Raw genomic sequence first — 19,703 nt, 5'->3', positions numbered from 1 at the left:
AGCCTTGGGGAACTTATGAACCCACACAGCAGGAATCAAACACTCAGGATTCGCCCGGAGGTCAATTTACAAGAGAGAGCAGTGAACCAAAGGCCACATTCACATGTACACATCACCCTAACATCCCAGTTCACTTCCGCCATTAACTCCACTGACCACCTTTCCCTCCAGACCACAAGGCCTATGAGGCCAGGAGCGAGGCTGGTTTTCTCTCTTGTGGTATCCACAGTGCTGGGTAAACAGAAGCTCAGTGGAGAGGGGGGACAAAAACCGAATACTGACAGATCACAGGATGTGAACCACAGGAAACTTACAGGGCTCTCCTATTTAATCCTCAAACTTCCTTCTAAAGCTGTTAGGATGTTTTTTAAGGAGAGGAAGGGGCAGGGGGCACTCCAAACTGTATCCTGATCCTGCATTAGCATTTCAGAAGTATCATCAAGAGACCCGACTGTGCAAACATGAAAGGAGACACTGCATTATAACGTCCCCCCAGTAAATCACCTGGGGTTAACCTGAATTCTGTGGAACAGGCACCTCAAAAGACATAGCTCCCCTTAACCAGGCCTGGATCTTCTTAGGACTGCCTTCTGCCATATAAACAGCAAGCCAGCTTGCATATTTTGCATTAATGTCTTCACGCAGGGCTGGTTTGAGTTTATTTTTGTTGCTTTCATTTTAGAACTGTGTTTATGCCTCTCTGTTAGACTTCCAGCTAGAAGAAAAATGACAAGATGCGAAGCTTGTCCTTTTTTCAGAGATGCTCCAGACGGTTCCTGGAGGCACATGGGAAGATTAACAACGCAGAGGTGCCAACTCGCTGGCATTGGGTAGTTTTCCAAAATGGTTTTTGTGGAAGAAACATACACGAAACTAGTCCTGTGTCTCAGTTTCCATGCTTCGCGACAGAGCCTCTCCTCAGAAAAGAAGCCGCAGCCGCGTTTACCTAGTGCTGAACTTAGCACCCTGCCTTGTGGGCCACAAATCCCACGAAAGAAAAGCACTGAATGTGGAATGGCTCAGAAAGGCAGCCTCCGAAAAAGGCAGCAGCATTTTGAGGAGCAAAAATAGCAAGAGAGGATTTTTTAAACTTGGAAAAGTTGAATCCAGCTGAGAATATTTCAAAGACCCCCCACTTGTGATTTCCCTCCCACCCTGCTTTTCAATTGACTTGCCTCTTCTGGAGACAGCTACACACACACACACACACACACACATACACACACACACACACACACTCACGAGCTCCTTTTTTAATCCCACCAACCCTCCTCCCCCAAAGCCAGGCTCGAGGTGACAGCTCTGAACAATGACATCACCCCAGGTCTGCCTCTTTGGCAGGGTCACCAATATTGTTTGCAGTGGATTTCCTGTAAAGGTTCTTAAGGCAGGAAACTAGTGCTGTGCCTTGAGTCCTCCGCCTGTTTTGAACCATCCTGTCAAGTAGAAACAAAGGCTTTTTGTGTTTTTTCCTTTTAAAAAAATAAAACTTCCCTGCACTTCTAATGAGCACCTTAATTACAGCTCAAGAATTAGATATATTTACGGATGACCTCATGCCTGCTGATAATTAGCAATTTGAAAGATCTGGCACATCTCTAGTGCCGGGTTTCTTCTCCTTCATCCCCTCCCAGCGGCGTTCAGGTTAATTCCTGAGCTTGACCTTCCAAAACAAAGTGGGTCTGGCCTGGTCGGGCCCCCTCCCCCAGGGTTCCCAGGCGGAGAGGGGGTTGTTCCTCCTCCTGAGTGGAGAACGGAAACTGCGTCAGAGAGGGCTGATTTGCAGGGGATAATGATGTAGGAGGGGTGACAGGTTTCTGGGGGGCCCCACGCTAATTGTCAACAAGTTTTAATTAACGCCCGGGGTAATTCAACCCTGGCAGAGTCAAAGGGAAGACAACTGCTCATCTCAGAGGGAGAAAGTGTTTAGATTCGCAGAGTCCTGGCTGTGACGAGGGGTGCCCCCACCCCCCGCGAGGATTCATCATGTCCATGCTTCAGGTCCTCCGGGCCTGCGAATACTTTCAGGAAATGCAGCAGACTCAGGCTGTTACTTTCCATGCCCTTTACTGTGGGAGAGGGGTGTGCGCAGCCGGATTTGGGAAGCACACAAATCGGGTGGCCCTCCAGCAGGGTCCCGCCTATACCCCCACCCGTCCGTTGTGTCCGTTGTCCCTCCATTGTAACATTTTCCAATTTCCAAATTTGCTGCGGGCTTGCACCCTGTTAGGGGAGAGGCTGGGAGGAGGACATTCTCCTCATTCTTTTGCCTTATTAGGTTATGGATTTGATTGCTTTTGGGGGGGATAGGGGCTAAGTTGAGGAATGGCATCAGGAAGTGACCTCGGGAAGGGGGGGGCAGGAGGAAGGCAGTAAGGAGGATGGAGCCACAGGCGTGAGAAGCACTGCGGAAGGAGCCCTGGAAGGGGCATGGCTCCGCTAAGCCGTCTGGAAGGTCTCGTCCCAGGTCAGCCACTGGGCACCAGGCTCCTACACACCTCTACACCCTGTTTGACAGCATTTCTGCAGAGTTATTTTTGGAGTTATCAGTGAGATGCTCTTCCTCTTTCTACATCATTACCAGCTGAGAGAAAGCAGCGTGACCTGAGGCTGTGGGCTGTTTCTAACTTGAGTGGATAACTTTTTTTTTTTTTTTTTTTGCTTTTAGGGGAAGGGGACAGGGAAAGAAAGGGACCCAGGGAATGAGCCTTAATCCCAAGCTGTGTCACTCAGGAAAAAGCCTCTCCAGCACTGCCTGGGGATCATCCAGACACAAAACTGCTCAGGACTCCAACTCAGAAAGCAGCAGCTACCTCCTAGGTTAAGGAGGCCCAGATGGACTCAGAGGCTGGGGAGAGGTCCTGTCACCTGCAGATCAAGTGTGAGCTGCCACTTGATAGGGACTTCGTCTCCGAAGGTGCTGGCTAGGTCTGAGACTTCAGAGCTCCCAAGGGGAGGATGTTAATGGGCCCATGCTCCAGTTTCCCAGGGAGCTGCACAATTCAGCAGAGCCCTTCAACTCCCTTAAAGAGACAATGGCACAGCAGAGCCCATGGCTGCAGGCCGGTGAGCTGCTGACATCATTCTGAGAAGTTCCATCTACTGAGCACAGCGTGCAAGGGGCTTTTCTTGCACGATATCTCACTGAATGCTGGAGATCAGCCTGTGAAGTAGGATGAGGACCCTTTCCAAAGGAGGACACTGAGGCTTGACCCTTATCACTTGCCCAGGGCCACAAGGCCAGGAGGCGGACAGAATGGGTGCAGAACCGAGGTCCATCTCCCTCTAAAGGCTGTGCTCTGACCCTCTTCCCACCACACACCTGCCACTGCCTCCCAGTTCTGTTGCCAGAGCCAAGCTTGGAGACGGAGGTGCAGGAAACACCCTCCCACAGGAGCCACAGCTCCTCACCTCCCTCGCCGGGGCTGCAGCTGCTGGGGCCGAGAGACGAGAGACAGGCTGAATCCCGGGGACACCTGAGCTGCCTCCTCTAAGCCATCAGGTAGGCTGGCTGCTATCGGTTAACCCACTAGCCGAGCAGGCAGCTCTTCCCAGAGCCTGGGTTTGCACAAGAAACTTTGTGACCCTGGATATTCTGCATTATCTCCCCTAGAAAGCTCTCCCAGGAGGTGGGTAGAGCAAAGCATTCTCCAGCTACAACTCATGAGCCCTAGGTTCTCTCAAAGGAAGCCCATTTCCGTAACTTCACAGCCTTTCGGGGGGGGGTGGGGACCTCTTAATGATGATCAGGCAGACCCTGCCTCGAAGCCATAACAAGTTGGGGAGGAAACAAATAGGCTGTGCTAATATTCTGCATCTCCCTCTCTCACGGGACAAGCAGTGCTAAACACCGGCTGGTTCCAGGTGACATGTGCCACCTTCACCATCCCCACCTGTCCTTCTGTGGCAAACCTGCTGATCCCAGGCAGTGTCAGCCAAGTGAATGAGTTTCAGCCACTACTTTACTTGCATGAGCTGAGCGACACCCCAGCTCTCGAGCAGTGTCTGAAGGGAGGAAAACCCAACCTGAAACCACGCAAGGAAAGAAGCATGGGCCAGCTACCTGAACCTTATCTCGCTGTGAGGCCAGAGGGCAACTCAAGTATGTCCATTTTGGAAAAGCGTATTAAAGGCATTGCACTATCTGAGTCACATATTTGGCCAGGAGCACTTGAATGAACTGTTGTCGGGTTTTTCTTTCTTTTTTTTTTTTTTTAAACATACTGGAGTATTTCCAGGGATGGGAACTCTAAGTGCCACAAGCCAGTTCTAAGGCATTTATTTAAGAAAAAGAACAGCACCTATAAGCTGAGCTTGGCAGGCAGGAATAAACATTCTGGGGAAAGCATGTTAACGGTGGCCCACTGAGTCAGGCAAGCTGTCCAGAATCAACCCCGTTTGGTTTGTATGATCTCAATACATAAGTGCCCCTCCCAGCCTGGACTGGTCATCTGGACCAGGCAGCATCACACACCTGGAGGGGACAAAAGGCACAAGGCTTGGGAGAGACTTTTAGACCATCTCTCTGTTCCTTTTTCCGATGCCTGTGCTTATTCTGAAGGGGCCATCAGCAAGTTGAAAGCAAACGCCCTCTCACGGATTAGTCCTGCGGAGGGGTCTAGTCGGCCCACACCAGCAGGGACAGCGACAAGCCCCATGAATGGCTATGGCTTCCAACCCTGGGGGTCTGAGGTTCCATGGTCCGGCTGAGATATACCGAACATGGTGATTCAAAGGTGAAATTCCGTGGAAGACAACGTTCATGACGGGAAGGAACCAGCAGGACAGCTCAGAAGAGACATCTAAGGGTACTGTTCCAATCGCACACCAGAGACCCCGTAACGCCTCTCCCAGAAACCTGCAGGTGGCTGGGGCAAAGGCCCACCCCTCCTGCACACTCACCTCCTTTATGAAAGTTTCCATGACTGACCCCACCTGCCCTTATGCACCCCTTTCCTTGCCCAGGACACGGCTGGAGTGCTGTGGGCTTTTCGGTGTGCCGCTTAGTGTCCTCCTGAAGTCTCATGTGGCTCTGCTCTCTCCCCGACTACCCCGTGAGCTCCTGGAGAGCATGGGCTGGGTCTCCGGTTTCTCTCATACCCCCAAAGGCTCAGTGCAGAGCTCCGCTCTGCAGAGGGACCCAGCAAGGGCTGTCGTCTGGCCCTGGCGGTCATGTTTCTACCTGAGAGCTGGACTCCAGGGCCCAAGATGCCCCAACTCATGTTACACAACATGCCGGGTGGCTGTAAAATGCAGACCCACCTTTGATCAGTGGCCCCCAATTCTGCTACCCAAGTGACAACTGCTGAAGGCTTTCAAAAGACCTTCCAAGTCTTTACAGTGTGATGGAAAGAGATAGCATTTCCCCACCCCCCCACCCCGCCCCCAAAGAAAGCCTTTTCTATCTGCAGGAACAGCCTGGAGCAGGTTCAGCTCAGCATAAATGGGTAACAAGCCGCCCACCGTGGGAACTTACAGCTGTGTCCCAAACGTGGGCTAGGACTTGATATCATCAGCCACGTTTTCCATTTGCCATACACTTTCTTCCCACTCTGCACAGGTTTTATAAAGGAGAGGTTTTATTTTTGTATTCCAGAGGGTAACAATAAACAAGCACACACTTATCTCCCCTCCTATACAGCTACTTAAAAGATTTAACAAGTTCATGTGGGTATGCTGCCAGGAGAATGGAAACCTCGCCATCTTCTTTCCAGCCAAAGCAGCCGGGCCGCCCATGCCACCACAGGATGCCTTCACACTCATTTGCTCCTTGAGATCCTGTCCACGGGGTTGACTTTTGCAGCCCAATCCCAAGAAGGGCAGTGCAGAGAGAACCCCAGCCCATGTTCGCAGTGGACACTTTAGGATCTGGGAACTCAGCGTCTTGCTGGGTGCTGTGTGCAGAGTCAGGAGTGTCTACTGACAGCCCAAAGCATGCAGCTGATCCTCCCTCTCTGAGTAAAAGCCACATAACTAGTCTGACAAGGTGTGTCTTCAAATGGGGAGCCAAGGGCCAAGTGTAAGCCACGGGGTTACTGGACTGGCTTCTGGTGGGGGGAGAGGGGTTAGGAAAGCTGAATGCCTCAATTGGCCTGCATGCGTGTCTTCTGAACCAGACCCACGCCAGCTACCACTCCACCCGACCAAAAGAAACCAGGGGGAAACACTGAGTACATGGAAGGGGGATTTACAGAGAAAGGGTGGTCCAAGGAGAAGAGCCAGCTAAAAAACAAAAAACAAAACAAAAAAAAAACAGTCTTACCACTTTAAAGAGGGAACCACAACATTTTACCAAAGATGCTTTATAAATCAAGCAGCCTTTAGACGGGATAGAAGGGGACTGGAATTTATTCACAGGGTAAGAGTGAAGTTCTCGAAGAGAGACACCACAAAGCCCAACAAGCCCGCAGTGCTGTAAAACTCCAGATTCAAAAGTTACCAAGGCTTTAATCAAACACAGGTGTCTTCTGCAGCAATGAGCACAGGGATAATTGAAGCTTTGGTTTGGTTTAATGCTCCATCGTCCCAGGGTTCCCACTTTAGAAGTCAGGTCTGGTTAGGCCGGTCCAGGAGCCCTGAGAGCCAAGGGTTACAGGGCCAGAGTCCTGGGAGAACAAGGTTCCTGGCCTAATGGAGTCTCAGAGGCACTGAGCTTGCAGACTCTAGGCCTCATCACCATTTCCCACAGAAAAGCTCTAAGAGATCTGGCTGGGACCATCTTTTCCACATGCCCTTCTCTGGCCACTCTGGCCTTCTCTCTGCTCCTCGTGGCCTCCACACTTTCTTCTATCCTGCTTGGAACAGCCTCCCCACAGTGCTCACTTGGCTCCCTCTTTCTCATCCCTTAGGGACTAACTCAAATGTCCTGTCTTCCAAGATTTTCCTTTTGATCGCAAGTACCTGCACTGTACCCTACTCCCCTCACCCACCTTCCCTCACGCCATTCCCAGTCACCAGACCACAGTATATGGAGATGCAAGAGCACAGGCTCCAAAGCGAGACCTTCGAGGTTCAACTCCCAGCACTTGCTTCGGCAAGTGACTTAAACTTCCATGGGTCCATTTCTGCACCCGTCCCATAAAGGCAAAAACCCCTACCTCACAGGATGACATGAGTCAGTCCAGGCAGAATGCTCAGAACAGCGCTGAGCATAGGGTAACACATGAGGGATTACTACGATTTAATTTGCACCGCACCATCTTTTCCGAAACTACCTGGTTTTATTTATTTTTTTTTAAGATTTTATTTATTTATTTATTTGACAGAGAGAGAGAGAGAGAGAGAGCGAGAGCACAAGCAGGCAGAGAGGCAGGCAGAGGCAGAGAGAGAAGCAGGCTCCCCACTGAGCAAGGAGCCCGATGCGGGGCTCGATCCCAGGACTCTGAGATCATGACCTGAGCCGAAGGCAGCGGCTCAACCCACTGAGCCACCCAGGCGCCCCTGAAACTACCTGGTTTTATTTACATGCTTGCTCTCTGTCTCCCCCACCAGCCTACAAACAGACCAAGAACATACAGAAATGAGATGGAAGATGGTTTGCATTTGGTCACCTGATTTTCTTGGTGGCCAACAGCCAATCCCAAAATGGGGAGCCAGCTCCCCCAAACTACCCACATGCGGACATCCCTGAACCCACAAAGTCTGAACTCAGAAGTCTCATGTTTAAACAATGCTTGGAATGTTTGATAGGAACATGCACTTATTTTTAGGCAAGAAAGCTGTCTCCTAGCTAACCCTGTGGCCCTAGAGCAGGCCGTATTTGGCAAGTGTCGCTTTGTGGTTGTTTATTAAAGAGGCCCAGAACTTTTCCAAGTCTAAGGTAGCTGCAAAGAAAACTCCATGCACTTCGAGTCTTCTGTTTTTATGGTCAAAGCTTGTTCCGCCTGAATCTCTAGGGTGTTTCTGGGCAGGAGTAAAGAGTCAAGTGCCACCCCTGAACGTTACACAGCTTTGGGCCTAGGGTCCCTTAACCGACCATCCCTAAAATGGATCACAGCTCTCAATGGATGAATTCTTTTCTGTGGACTGTCTCTGTGTCAGTGAGTTAAAGAAAGTTACACAAGGAAAGGGACAATTAGTTTCTCAACATGGTCAATAAGGCCCTCCCCAAACCCGTCTAGGTATTTCCTCTCACTCTATCAGCCGACCCAGCACTGGACTGACTATAGGCCTGACATGTCTGAAAAGACATCTTGATACAGATCTTTCTGTTTTACAGAAAGTCAAATCCTTCCAGACTTGGCAGCATAGCTCAAATGACCCAAAAAAAAGTTGGGGGGGGAGGCCCCCCCAATCCTAGTGATGTTTACCATCTGGATACCCTCCAGGACTGGTTAGCAGACCGCCTATAAGAAGGGTTGATTCATCAGACTGCCCTTGAACCAGCCTAGAAAACCAACTGCTTCCAGACATTTTGAATTTTAAAACTGAGTTTATATCATAAGCCAGAACTGGAATATCATACAAACCTATAAAATTAAAAAACAAAAAACAAACAAACAAAAAAAACACAAACCAACAACAAAAAAAACCCCAAACAAAAACCTGACACTTCCAAACACAATCCGTACCAAAAACAGCCCAACAAGCACTTTGTGAAAGCATTCAATATTTTCATCAGACTCAAGAGTTTAATATAAATATATTCAATTCCTTAAAGGAAAGATGGGGGAAGTAACAGGGAGAAAAAAGTTTATTTACTGTCAGAGTTGGGGTAGGAAGGATGTGGATTTTTTTCTTTTTTAATGTTATCATGGAATGAACTGCACTTGGGATTTGCTGGAAACTCTGGAGTCCTTTTTAATTTGTCAATGTTTGTGAAAGCAGGCAAAAGATGCAGGCACATCTTGCCCTGCTATTAAGAAGTCACATAGCTGAGATTCCAACTCTAAATGCCTAGAGAAAAAGCACACATGCAGTCCACAAAGCCAGCAGCGGCTTTCCTGCGGTCTGCCTTTCCCTCTCCCTCTCTCCTGCTCAAACACACCCCTCATTGATCGATAAAACAGAGTGTCGCAACTCTTGCCCCGGGAAACAGGCTCCCCGTCCCCCAACCCAGCATGGCCACCGTGCCTATGGACACTTTCCTGGGACACGAGCTGGCAGCATATTTCTGCCCATGAGCCCAACATTCCACCATCAGTGCTGCCTCTGGTGTGGAGGCGCTCCCCAAAACAATTAGTAAGCGACTCAGTTTCCATGGTGATATCAACTAAATACCTTTTACTCACACCCAGATCATAGAGCGCTCATGTGCTATTACACAGGCACAGACTGGGGCAATAACCCTGACGGAAGGAAGCTTCCACCACTGCCCTTGGCGCCTGGTCAAAGGGCGCCTGTCATTTCAGACCCACCAACCTTCCCAGAGTGACAGCCCCTCACGCAACCTCCCAGCATGGCTGGCTGCTGAATCACCTTCAAGTTTCCTCCCGTGACGTCTCTTCTAATCGCAACTTGGCCTTCCCAGCCATCAAAATGACATATGTATCAAAAAAAGAAAAGAAATGCATCCAGATCACTTCCTGTTGTCCCTCCATCCTGGATGGCTGCTCATTAAGACGTTCTTAAATCAGAGTCATTTCTGCTCAGGAGGTGCTGACATGAAAACTCTTTATCTTAGGCTTTTTGGAGATTAAAAAAAAAAAACCAGATCATTCTCCTCACAGGTGGAGAACGAGGAGCAGGGCCCACTGCTTGCCTTCCACACTGCCTCTCATCCACCTAGAAGGTGGCTTCCACCCACTCTCAACAGCCATCACGGAGGGGGAGAAGATAAAAGAAAAACCCACTAGAAAGCCAGTGACAGACATCACTCAGACCCACACCTTTGGGGGGGAAACTTTAAGAAGCATAAAACAAACCACAATGTCTTCTTTATTCCTGCCTGAAGCTGAAGACACAAATGCTATTGTGTGGCTGGTGTTCCAGCTTCCCATTCAATCATTTCAACACCATCAACGACATTTCCCAAGATGACTTCATTGTGTTCCACGGGTAGTAACTACCACTTTCAACTCCTCCTGCCCTGGGTTGATAGTTCCACTGGAAAACAAAGAATCTGTTCTGCTCTGATATTTGGAAGAAAAACATTTAAATAAGCCTTTCTTAAGTCGTCAGGAGGGCACTGCTTTTCTCTCAGAATCTAGGATTCAAAATACCCACAACATAATAGTGTATTCACAGGGGCGGGGGGACGACACTTCCAGTGGCTATGTGTACGAAAACCACAGCCTCAAAAAGAAATGGCTATGTGAGGGGCAAGTGACAGGCCCACAATTCTTGTATTTACAACGTAGCCCTGGGTTCTTAAAAAACAAGCAAACAAAAAACCCTAACATCTGAAAGCAAGGATAAATCCAGTGTCATTCAATCTTGAGTGAGATGTGGGATGTGAGGCAAGCGGGACGGGCGGTGTGTTCCTGGGTTAGTCACGCTGTCCTGACACTCGTGTAATGTCTCCAGGGTCAAGTGAGATTTTTTTTTCCCGAAGGTGGCATGCACACATGGGAGATTTTTTTTTTCAAGATTTTATTTGTCAGAGAGAGAGAGAGAGAGAGAGCGCGTGCGCGCACACCTACGTGAGCACAAGCAGGGGGAGGGACAGGCAGAGGGAGAAGCAGACTCCTTGCTGAGCTGGGAGCCAGATGCTGGGCTCCATCCCAGAACCCCGGGATCATGACCTGAGCCGAAGGCAGAGGCTTAACCCACTGAGCCACCCAGGCATCCCGACACATGGGAGATTTTAAGGGTTATCCACATCCTACATTAAACCTGGAATCACCATGAGGTTATTCCTCTGATTCTCTTGTAAACCTTCTGATTACTTCACAGAGAAATCTCTGCTCAGTACAGTGGGTCCTTAGCTCCTCACCAACACCAGCCAACCTCTTTTTTCACAAAGAGAGCAGGCCTCAGGCCCAGAGCCTTCGGCAGGAATCACACCTAGCTAGAATTTAATGACACTGTTTTGTTTTCAGAATGTTTATTTCCCCCAGTTTCCTTCTATTTAAGGCCAGGGAGGCTGAGTTTTTCATTTATCATACTTACATAACTTTTCCTTTTAAAACTGAAGAAAGGCAAACTGACTTAAAGAAAAGTTTTAAGCATATAAAAGTAAAGGTGGGTATGGAAAAATCACAAATGACTGAAGTTTAGTAAATAGGGAGATAAGCGTGGGAGCAAGGATGGCGGGGTGGTGGCTGCTGCTCTGGCTGGAGAACCACCGTCTCTTCTGGAAATGGCAGGATGCCCCTCCCACCCTGGGGGGTGGGGGGATGGGACTCATCCCAGAAAGGCAGGAGCCAGCACAGAAATAGGTGGCAAACAGCAAATCCCCAATAAACTCAATCCACCGGCCTTCCAATAACTCCTCAATAAATTACGCCTAAGAAAAGACCACTGGCTTCTCCCCGAGTAGCTGCTGCTCAGGACTCAGGAGAAGGCAACCAAGTTACACCAACCAGCTTTACAAGACTCTCCCTGGACATTCCAAGTTAATGCATCGATTGTTTACAAAGGAAGGGGGAGGGGGAAGGGACACGAAAGAACAACACAACCAAAAAAGGCACAACAGCAAGACGAATGTCTCAGAGATTTTTATAATCCCAGGGAGACCGCTACTTGGAGAAAACACCCCCAGCACGGACGTAAGGACACCCTTGCCAGTTCAATTCAGGCAGAGGTTTCCCTTTCTCAGGGAGGCAAGATCGCTCTCCTCCCAGCCAGCGGGTTAATTTCTCCCCCAGTATGGAGTCTGGGATAGGGACTAAAATGTAACTCATAAACCCTTCTTGGTGTAAAGCAAGTGTTACTGTCCCACTTTCAGATACTTTATAACAAATCCTGGCGCCTGCACTGCCAACACTGTAAAACTAAGTTTCCTTATAACTGTGCTTTGATGTTTTCGACTTTAAACGCATCCGAAAGGAGTCTGCTCTCTAGCTCTCAAACCACTCCTGATTTATCTTTTTTTTTTTTTTAAAGACTTATTTATTTGTCAAAGATCACAAGTAGGCAGAGAGGCAGGCAGAGGGGGGCAGGGGAAGCAGACTCTCTGTCGAGCAGAGCCTGAAGATGGCAGGCTCGATCCCAGGACCTTGCGATCATGACCTGAGCTGAAGGCAGAGGCTTTAACCACTAAGCTACCCAGGTGCCCCCCACTCCTGACTTAAAAATGTCTTTCAAACCTTCATGGATGAGAGAATTTGCATCCGTTCGAGCAAAAACTTCCGTCTGGCCCACCTTTTCGTTTCCCCTTTAGGTAGGTCTGCATTTCAGGGGCCGTGGTCACTGAGTCACCCGCTTGGCATCACCTGCCTCCTATTTCCACGTAAAAGGAAAAGGGGGGGAAGAGGAACTTGAGCAAGGTAACAGGAGTGTTTTGTTATTCTGTAAAATAAATACATAAATAAAGGCAGTGGGCGGGAACCTGAGGGAAGGGACTTGAATGTGACTGATGAGACCAGGCACATGACTCAGTGAAGGAAACGGGGATAAACCTGGGGGACACACTGGTCTAGAATATACTCAATGCCAGGAAAGAGATAAACATGTCGATATTTTGGCTATTCAGAAAACCTGACCAAGCAAGGGATCTAAAGGCAAACAGCTGTTTGCTAATTATTTTTGCCCTTCTCCTCTCCCCTTCCCCCCTCCCCCAAAAACAGAAGCAGCAAAGGAATCCTTGTTTTAGGAACCCTAAGATCTGGTCAAAGGCTTGTAGCATCCCCAGCACATTGGAAATCAATACAGCAAAAGCTGAAAGCGTCCCCCCTCAACAGTCTCAGAAATTCTTCGAGCCTTCTCAAATCCATTCTTTTTTGGTTCCATTCTCTTTTCTTTCCTCTTCCAGACAGCAGTGCCGGGTAACCTGGACTAGTCACGCAGGTAACTGAAACACTGGGCTGCCTGGCCAAAGTCCGCCATGACTGGAGTCTCCATTTCAAGGACAGAAGTCTCCCCATCCCAGAGGCTTAACACGAGAATCCAGACTTGTCCCTGCTCCCCGGAAATCTGCTTAAGAAGACTTTTTGTGAGTGCCATCCGACATCTTAACTGACCTCCTGACTGCAGCTGAGGAGTTCAATAGCACAGGGACAGCCCAGACACTCAAACACTGCCCTTCACTCCCTGGCCGGTGTTCCTCCAACATGTTCACCAGGCTTCCCCCACAAGGACGCCCACTCGAGGCCAGGCAACCCGCTGCCCTTAAGGAAAACCATTTAGCACCCCTTGCACCCTGAGAGTGAGTCAGCTCCCTGCTGCCAAGGTAGCCGAGTGAGCCTCCTTGTTGGTCTTGGAAGCCGGAACCGGGGAGGGTGTTTCAAAAGGCAGAGGGCAATCCGGGGTTGCCGCCCTGGCCCGCCTAGGATTAGCAGGCACCGCTCCCACGTCACGATACCAACTCTCAACTGAATGAGTGTGAGTGGCTACAAGGGGCGCACTTCCTCCCAGACCTCACCTCTTCGGCAGTCATCAGAAAAGCCATGTTCTAAGACCCGTTTTCAGGGACTGGGGAGGGAATGGAGGGCTTAGTAGCCGAGTAGCTTCCCTTACTCCTCTCTCAAGAGGGCAGAGAATAGTTGCCCCCTCCCATCTTTACAGTCTTATTTCTAGATGATAATTAAGTTTGATGGGGGTTTTAAAATCTTTATTATTATTATTACTTAATTTTTTAGATAGGTATGTTATTTAATTTTGAAAGCTGCTACAGACCTGTCAGTCTAGCCAGATCCTAAGAGGGAAGCAATTAGAGTAATGGAACAAAGTAACAGATGGCTACTTTGAGGCCTCTGTTGTCAGCCTTTAAAAGAGAAAAGAAAAAAAAAACCTGCTTGGAGAAAAACAAAACACCATCAGAACTTTCAAATAATTAACTCACCCTTAATACAGCCGGAGCCAAAGGTCAGGGGTCTCAACACTGAATCCCTGTAAGCAGGGATGTTTCAATGAACATGCCAGCTTAGCGGGGGAGGCATTTCTTCTTGTTATACCAGAGGTTATCAGGAGGAGCCTACGAGACCTCTCCTGTCCAGGGGAGCAGGGGGCAGTAGCCAGGCTGCCCAGGACCCTTTCAGAAACTGGGAGAAGAAACTGTGGCTGAGAACAGACCAGTCTTTCCCCCCATGCCCCAGGAGAAAACTTAGGGCCTGCCGTGTCAGACCTATTGCACAACCTACTTATCAGGTTGTACCTTGGTTACAGGGGACCCTAGAAGTCAGAGCCAATGACTTCAGGTAGAAGTGAGAACCACCAGAAGCCACACACACCCTGACTTGAACCAACCTTTAATTCCAAGAAGAATTTAATTCCACACACTTTAGGGGACTACAGCTAACTTGGGATACAGATTTTTAGAGTATGTGAGTACGTGAGTGTCATTCTCCCTGTGCCGTGGCTCAGCCTTGGAGAGGTAAGAGGGACAACTTGTCAGTCACTAAAGTGACACTATAACGTAGAAAAACTCACCCAGACTGTTGGGGGGAGCAGGGAGGGGGTTCCTCTTCAAAGGGAAAGAGCAGTACAGATTTGTGTACAGATTCCTTTCCATTACTCCTTCCCCCATTTCATAAAGGATCTCTATTCCATACTAGGAAAGTGCACAGCAGTGAAGCAATATTTTTCCCCAAAGAACAGCTATGTGTAAATATTTGCTGCAGTAGGGTCTAACGCAGGACATACTAGAATCTGATCCTTATTGAGAATTGAAAGCAGCTTGTATTAGAGGACACTGTGAGCCACCCTTTCCCTCAACCTTGCCTGGTCCTTGAGGAAGGGAAGAGGGAAAATAACACAGAGCACAGGACCTTGGGGTTCCGGTGAGTCTGGGTTCCCGCCCAGGACCTGAATGGGGCCCCAGCCTCACCCTGCGTGCAAGGGAGACTATAACCACGAAGGAGCACACACCCTAACTCCCAGAAGGGAGTGGAAATGAGCTAGCAAAGGGAGGCATGTGGGGAGAGGTGGAAGACAGGAAGGGAGGGACAGGGAAGGTTCCCCCACTCTCACACCTGGGAGAAAAGAGTCAGGGGCTCATTTTCCCAAGCACCTGGAGCTAGAGAAGGCAGATCCCAGAAATACTCAACAACAACCCCGCGGCCCCTTGGTTCCCCTCCCAACTTTCCAAGTCTCTTGGCAACTCTTAACCTTTTCCAACCCAGCACTGCCTGGGGCAATAAATTAATGACGTGACAGCAGGCTAGATCTCCCTCTCCCCTTAAAACGCATTTCTACAACAGATTATCTCAACCTGGCCACCCGGGAGATAACTGTAGCAATGGAGAAGAACACCATCACCAACCCGCCACCCCCCAACTGATGAGGAAATTCAAACAGAGGTTGGGAATTTACCCAAGGTTATGCCAGGCCCCACCCCAGGAACAGCTGCTCCTTTCACCCTTCCCCTCCACCCCTGGTGGCCTGCACTGCCCCACCGCCGGCACCAATTCACACCCTCAAGAGGCTTCCAGTCACATTCTCAGCTGTCCTCCCCAGCTCATCACTCAAATCCCTTGAGTCCGCCCCAAGGTCCGGAAAAAGCTCCACCAAATCCCCCCCTCCCAAAATCCCCACACCGGATGCATCCATTTCTATAGCATCACAGGAGGGCTTTCTTCCCTCCTTCCTCACTTCACAGATGACAGAACTGTACTAAGAAAGCAAGGGTCTTGCCCAGGACCACAAAGCTTATGAGTAACAAATCTAGGAAGAAAATTCAGGTCTTCCGAACATATGAAAAGCCTCTAACTTCAAGTACCTGCCACTCTCTTCACACACGCTTTAAACCACCTCTCCCAACACACACACACCCACTCAACACACTCCTCTCTTTAGCTCTTCCTGCACACACTCAAACTCTCTCTTCTATCAGCGGAGAGCTCCCTTCATCAACTACCCTGAATTATCCCTCCCCACAAACACCTTCTCCAGGTCGCCCCCTCCTTTGGTCTCCCTTTCACTACTGCAGTCTCTCCTCTAAGTTGCTTCCATACCCCAACATGCCACCTGAAAACAGACCCTGCTTTAAGGGTCCCTTCACCCCCTTCCCCCAAAGAAAATTCTTCCTTGACACTCTCAGTTTCCTCCCTTATTCTCCCTCCCCTCACCTTAAAACACACTCTGTAGTCCCGAGACTGAGACTGTGTACCTCTAGAAGCCCTCCCCCTGCCAAATTCCTTTCTCAGGCCATCCATCACACACTGCCTTCCTAATGAGACTTTCGTTTTTCTAAACTAACCTCCCTCCCATTATTCGCCATTCCACCGCTCCCATTCTCTCCAGCAAGCTCGCTCACCTTTTCCACACCACCTTTTCCTTAGGCTCCTCCAAGCCTTGGCTGAGCTTTTCAGCCTTCCATCAGAAGCCCCTCTTCAAAACACTCCAGGTACACTCTGCATCTCCTTTCGTCCTCTTCAGACCTCGCAATACCTTACTCCTCCGACCCCCCAATGAGAACAGGGTCCCCCCAAATAAATCCCACCCCTTCCAACACTTCTCACAGCTCCCTAACTTCTTTCATTAGCACCCCTACCCATCCTCGCACCGCACTCCCATCTCACACCCACTTCTTTCCTCTATCCCTCTCATCTTCCAATTCTCACAGGTCCCCCCAATACTCTTTAGACTCCATATCCCTTTCTTAGTACCCCCTACTCCATCTTCAGACTTCCAGAATTTCCAACCCCTTTAGACCTCCCTAATCTTCACATCTTTCTGCACTCCAAATAAACCCTTCCATCTTCGAGCTCCTCTTCAGGCTCCCCCAACCATTAATTCCATTCTGGCCTACAAATTCCAGACTCCTCCGTTTCTCTCCGCACCCCCAAACCCCAATTCCATTTTAGAAGTCTCCAAGCATCTTGGTTTCCCCCAATTCCCCGCCCAGACCCTCCAATTCCTTCATCGGGCTATCTGATTTTTTATTTTTTAGACTTCTATATTCCCTACACGGCCGCCAACTATTTTTTCAGACTCCCCATTCCTTGGTCAAGTTCTAAAATTTCTTCTTAGGACTACAAACCTCTTCCCAGTCCCGCCAATTCCGTCTCATGACCCCCGATTCCCCCCACAGACCCTCCAATTCCCTCTTGAGAACTCCAATCCCCTTCCCGGGCCCCAACCTCCCTCGGAAGACCCCCTTCAGCCCGTCCGGCCCGCGGGCCACGCACCTTACGCTGCTGCTTCTCCCAGGCCGGGTCCAGCAGCAAGTCCCGGTCCCAGTCGTCTTCCTGGGCCATGTAGTCGCCCATGCTTCCCCCGCCGCCGGCGCCATTGCCCCCGCTGCTGGGGCCGTACTGGTAAGACTGGTTCGCCGCGTGGTAGTCCACCATTCCGCCGCCTCTCGCTCGCCCACCAGCCCGTCTGCTCCCGCTGCAGCTCCCGCCCCTCTGCCCGAGCCTCCGCCGCCGCCGCCGCCGCCGCTTCAGCTGCTTCAGCCCGCCCTCCCCCAGCGCCTGCGCACTGCCCGCCGCGCCTGCGCACAGGGCCGCCGCCGCCGCCGCCGCCCTCCCGCGCGCGCGCGCGCGCCTCCTAACCAGAAAGACGCTGGGACCCGCCTCTGTAACTCGGCGGCTGCGCAGAGTTCACTTCCCCCACCGCCCCTTCAGCTCGTGTACGAGCTGCTTCCCCTCTCCCGCGAGAGCGCGCCCGTTCTCTGCGTGTGGGCGGGGTCAGTCATGAATGATTCATAAGGCGGGGGTCTCGCCATCAAGCCTTGACCTGCCGACTGTGTGCCTCATCATGTCTTACGCATCCGCACTAAACAAGATAGACAGAAATCCCTGCCCTCGTGGAACTACGTTCTAGTGAAGGAAGATAACAAAATCTTTGGAAGTATAGTCCAACATCTGATAAACGTTATGGAGAAAAATTAAGCATGAGCTGGAATGTCAAACAGTACTCAGGGTAGGCTTTGCAGAAAAGGGGGATATTTGGACACAGACCTGAAGGATTCACAAAACAAGAGTTCCAATCTACCTAACAAGAGTTAGGTAGATTGGAATAAATATTGGCTGACCGGGAAGGTAAAGGAATCTGGGGACTTGTCTGTCTTCATTCATTCAACAAACATTTACTGAGCATCTGTGGTGTGCCAGGCATTGTTCTTGGGCACTGGCAATAGAGTCCTGAGCATGGTAAGTTATTCTAACATGATTAGTTCTCATGGGGCTCACATGGTGGGGGGGCAACAGTAAGTAAGCAAATAAATACAGATAAATGACACTGCCACGTTCAGAGACCTCTCAGATTTAAATATCCAAAGCTTCTGATCTTCCCAAACCTGATCACCCCACAGTCATCCTCATTTCGGTTAATGGGCCTCCATCCTTCCAGCTGTGTGGGCAATAAGACTTTCCATCAATCCTTGTCTCCTCTTTGTCTTCACACCCCACATCCAATTCAGGAAATTGTCAGTTCCATCTTAAAAGTATATACAGGTGGCGCAGTTAGGCAACCAACTCTTGATTTCCACCCAGGTTGCTCCTGTCATGATCTCAGTCATTAGTCCCCAAGTGGGACTCCACATTTGGTGCTGAGTCAGCTTAAGAGTCTCTCTCTCTCCTTCTGCCCCTCCCCACCATGCTCACTTTCTCTCAAATCAATCAATCAATCTTAAAATAAATAAGTAAAATAAAAAAATAAAAATAAAAAATAAAAAGTATAATCAGAATCCACCCATTTCCTCCTGCCTCCATGGCCCCATCCTAGTCCTGTCCATCCTGCCTTGTCTTCGCATGGACCACTGCAGCAGGCTCCTTCCCATCTCCCTGCTCCCTTTCCCAACCCTCTACCACACTCCCTTTCCCACAAGAAGCCTGAGGGAGCCTCAAATCTCTCACCTAATTCTCTCCTTCCTCGTTCAGAACCCCTCCTTGGTGCAATACCAAGTACAAGTCAAAGTCAAAGAAAGGAGGAAAGGCTGAAGGAGTCTTCCCTGCCTTGGCTCAGCCCAGCCCCGCTTTTGAAATAAGATACTCCTGGAGCCCCAGCCAGACCCCCAGGGGATTCCCCATCCTGTCCCCATTTCCTCTTCCAGTTCACCTCTGTCTCTCCCTCTCAGTTTCTGAGCTGCTGCCACATTGCTGACTTCCTCCTCACTCTTCTTCAAACACACCAGATACCTTCCAGCCTCAGGGCCTTTGCACTGGGTGATACGTTGTTACCAGGGCCTGAACACTTTCCCCACATACTGGATCCCCAGGACTTCCAACAGACTCCTTTCCTGCAGGTCTGCAGAAACATCACCTCTTCAGTGAGACCATCACCTCTTCAGGGAGACTTTAACCCTAGTTAAAAGAACATCTTACACCTTCCCTCCTTTGCTTTTTTTCCCCAGAGTACAGATGACCATTTAGCATACTACGTGATTGGCTTGTTTACCGTGTTTATCTTTCTCCTTCCCAAGAATGTCAGTCCATGAGTCACTGCCGTTTCCCTAGTCTCTGAAACAGTGTCTACACAAGACGGCAGCTTAATATATCTTAGGTGAATGAATGGATGACTTAAAACCATGATGAGGACTTTGAATTTTATTGGAAATGCAGTGGGAAGTTTCAGGGAGGACCCTAAGCAGGGGGAGGGCTGGGATCAAGTGCAGCTGTTTACAGGTTCCAGCAGCCACGGGAGGGGAACAGACTATAGGTGGAATGAGCTCAGGGAGACCAGCCAGAGGGCTGCCACAATGGTCCAGGTGAGGACCTGGT

General features: G+C 49.8%; 1 protein-coding gene across 4 annotated transcripts in view; it reads right to left on the bottom strand.

Moving 5' to 3' along the window:
* LOC111161418 (actinin alpha 4) overlaps positions 1-17,409 on the bottom strand; it is a 69,049-nt gene extending 51,640 nt beyond the window's left edge. For all 4 annotated transcript variants that reach the window (XM_022525038.1, XM_022525039.1, XM_022525040.1 and 1 more), the window contains exon 1: positions 17,169-17,409. In XM_022525038.1, coding sequence (XP_022380746.1) covers positions 17,169-17,330 — 162 coding nt within the window. In that variant the 5' untranslated portion in view covers positions 17,331-17,409. The remainder of the gene's footprint in view (positions 1-17,168) is intronic.
* Between the last annotated feature and the right edge of the window lie 2,294 nt (positions 17,410-19,703).

Source organism: Enhydra lutris, unplaced genomic scaffold (genome assembly GCF_002288905.1).
Source record: "Enhydra lutris kenyoni isolate GAN:26980312 unplaced genomic scaffold, ASM228890v2 scaffoldscaffold85, whole genome shotgun sequence".
Classification (NCBI taxonomy): domain Eukaryota; kingdom Metazoa; phylum Chordata; class Mammalia; order Carnivora; family Mustelidae; genus Enhydra; species Enhydra lutris.
The sequence above is the reverse complement of the archived record's forward strand: the minus strand, read 5'-3'. Positions and strand labels throughout refer to the sequence as shown.